The 2,438-nt window shown below is 66.0% G+C and overlaps 1 protein-coding gene across 1 annotated transcript; it reads right to left on the bottom strand.

The window, feature by feature from the left end:
- Positions 1-717: 717 nt before the first annotated feature.
- Positions 718-1,976, bottom strand: FAM181A (family with sequence similarity 181 member A). The gene has a single exon (XM_004698775.2). It carries the CDS (start codon positions 1,923-1,925, stop codon positions 1,083-1,085), a length of 843 nt encoding a protein of 280 aa, XP_004698832.1. The 5' UTR covers positions 1,926-1,976; the 3' UTR covers positions 718-1,082.
- Positions 1,977-2,438: the final 462 nt, after the last annotated feature.

A 2,438-nucleotide genomic window follows, 5' to 3' on the forward strand; every position in this document is an offset into this window, starting at 1 on the left:
AGGGGAGAGTCCCATGACCCATTTTACAGATGTGGGAACCAAAGTCAGAGGCAGGAATTGTCCAGCATGGCACCACTGGCTAGTTTGGGTGCCAGAGTCCCAGCCAGGGATGGCCCCAGGCCGGTGTGTCATGTACCAGCTGTGTGTGGACACGGTGAGCAAGCAGCTCACGCTCAGCCGAGGACTGAGGAACCCCGCTAGCTGAGCACAGTTCAGGCCCCAGCCGTTCCCTGGCCTGGGGTCCCCCAGCACTGGAGCCCTGCCCACGTTGCCTGTGGAGGAGCCACCTGGTGTGTGCCAGCCGCTGTGCCAGGCCTGCGCAACCTGCATTACCCACTGGTCTTCAAGCAGCGGCCATGCCTGAAAGGAAGGAGGGTTTGGTCACACAACCTATTACTTTGTCCACAAGGGCCTGGCCTGACCCTCCCCTCAGACCACAGACTGGCCAGGACCACCTGGACACAGCACCTGCTCCAAGGTGCAACAGAGGGTCCCCCCCTGTCCCACCTCCTCCTCCTCTAGGTGAGCCCAGCCCCATAGCACCCCTTCACCCTGCTACTCTGAGTGCCGACTCCTCATCCCCCCAGAGCACCATGGGGCCCTGAGGCCCAGGCCCAGGGTGGGAGGGGGTGGGGGTGGGGGACAGAGGCATTCAAGTTCAAGACGCCCAAGCTATGGAAACTGCAAAAGAAATGTCTTTATTCTTTGAACTCTCTCAATATTTACAAGGGGCAACAATAACAGCGGAGGGTGGTGTGTGGGGTGCTGGCGGGCAGACAGGTATAAAGTCTGGCTTCAGGGGTAGCCGGGCAGGCAATGGTCATGGGGACACCCCTGCCACCCTGGTTTGTGGCAGGGCCTGGAGGTCATGGCGTGGACCCTGGCCTGGGGCAGGAGAGGCAGGGCTGCTAATTTGGTGTCCTGACCCACCCCTGAGGGTCCTGCCTCACCCCCGCCACACAGCAGGGAGAGGTCATGCCAACACTGTGCAGCCCAGCGGCCTACCACCCTGCCCACCGTCCACCACTCGGAGGGGGGGGGGGGGGGGAAGCCCAGAGTGGGGGCCAAGCCCTCTGGCCAGGCTAGAGGTAGCCGAAGACATTGAAGATGGGCGGGGCAAGGGCAGGCTTGGTGGGGATGGGCTTCAGGACCACTGGGCGGTAGACTTTCTGGCCTGGCCCATCCAGCTCCGCCGGGGAGGCCAGGCTCGCTCTCCAGAGGCCAAAGCTCGGCACAGCGCCCTGTGGCAGTGACCCCGGAGGGCCAGGGTACATGGGCTGTCCATGGTACTGGAAGGGGCAGCAGCTCCAGGTGTTGATCCGGCCCCCGCGGGCCACCGCTGGCACCTTCAGCCGCTCCTCCACCAGGGTCCTGGGGGACCCGGGTGCCAGGGGCTCCAGGCCCTGACACGTTTGCTTGCCCTCATAGGGAGGTCCCTCCCCGGGGCCCAGGCCCCCTTCCAGCCCCAAGGGGAAGCTGTGGACAGGCCGAGGCTCCTTCCAGAAAGAGGCAGGCAGCTGTCTTTTCCTCATGGGCACCTGGCCAGGCTGGGCGGCGGCTGCATGTTGCCCCTGGAGGGTCTGCTCCTGCTGCAAAGGGAGAACTTCGCCCCCCGCGGCAGGGTTTCCCAGAGCCTTCTCCTGGCAGCCCCGGCCCACGGCAGGGCAGGGCACCTGGCCGTCCACGGGCAGCCGCGCCGGCCGGTCCTCCAGCCCTCTCTTCGTGTGGGGGTCAGCCGCTCGGCCGGGAAGGCCCCGCGGGAGCCGAGAGTACTTCTGGGAGAAGCGCTTGAGCTGCTTCTGCAGGTACTTGCGGTGGTCCACCGAGCGGCGGCAGGGCGCCGACTTGTCGAGGGCCGCCTTGATGTCGCTGGACGCCAGGTTCACGAAGTTGAGCAGCATCTTCACGTCACTGTCCGAGGCCATCACCGGGGGGCCGCTGCGCAGGGCTTTCCATGGAGAGGGTGGGTCCTGCTGGTGGCCGGCCGCTCCAGGGACCTGGGGGTGGGGAGCAAAGCATCTGTCTGTCCGACCGTCCATCGGGGGCTCTCCGAGTAGCCACGTATGACCTTCCTCAAAGGCCACGTGACTGCAACAACTGGTCCCCGCGCCAGCAGCCTGCCGAGCATTTCCGGCTGCGGCCAGGTGCACAGAGGGCCTCCTTGAACCCTGCGGGGTCCGGGGCGCAGAGGTGGGCCGGCTACCCAGCAGGGCTGGGCTGCTGGCGGGACCGTGGCCAGCCCCAGGACTCTTATTTCGTGTGCACTCACTTTCCCCGGGGGTGGGGGGCAGGGGAGGCCACGCTCCCTTCCTCCCCCCACCTCGGTCGCCCACCCCCAGCTCCCCAAGCTCCACACCCAGCTCTCCTGGCTGCACCCTTCTCTAGCAAGCAAGTCCAGACCTGCCTGAAGGGCTGGTCCCAGGCTGCGGGGCAGGACC

This window comes from Echinops telfairi, unplaced genomic scaffold, assembly GCF_000313985.2.
Source record: "Echinops telfairi isolate 266 unplaced genomic scaffold, ASM31398v2 ScPeMD7_18;HRSCAF=68, whole genome shotgun sequence".
Lineage (NCBI taxonomy): Eukaryota > Metazoa > Chordata > Mammalia > Afrosoricida > Tenrecidae > Echinops > Echinops telfairi.

Excerpts from the sequence above, each read along its gene's own strand:
- FAM181A (XM_004698775.2), bottom strand. The coding sequence starts at position 1,925 with ATGGCCTCGGACAGTGACGTGAAGATGCTGCTCAACTTCGTGAACCTG.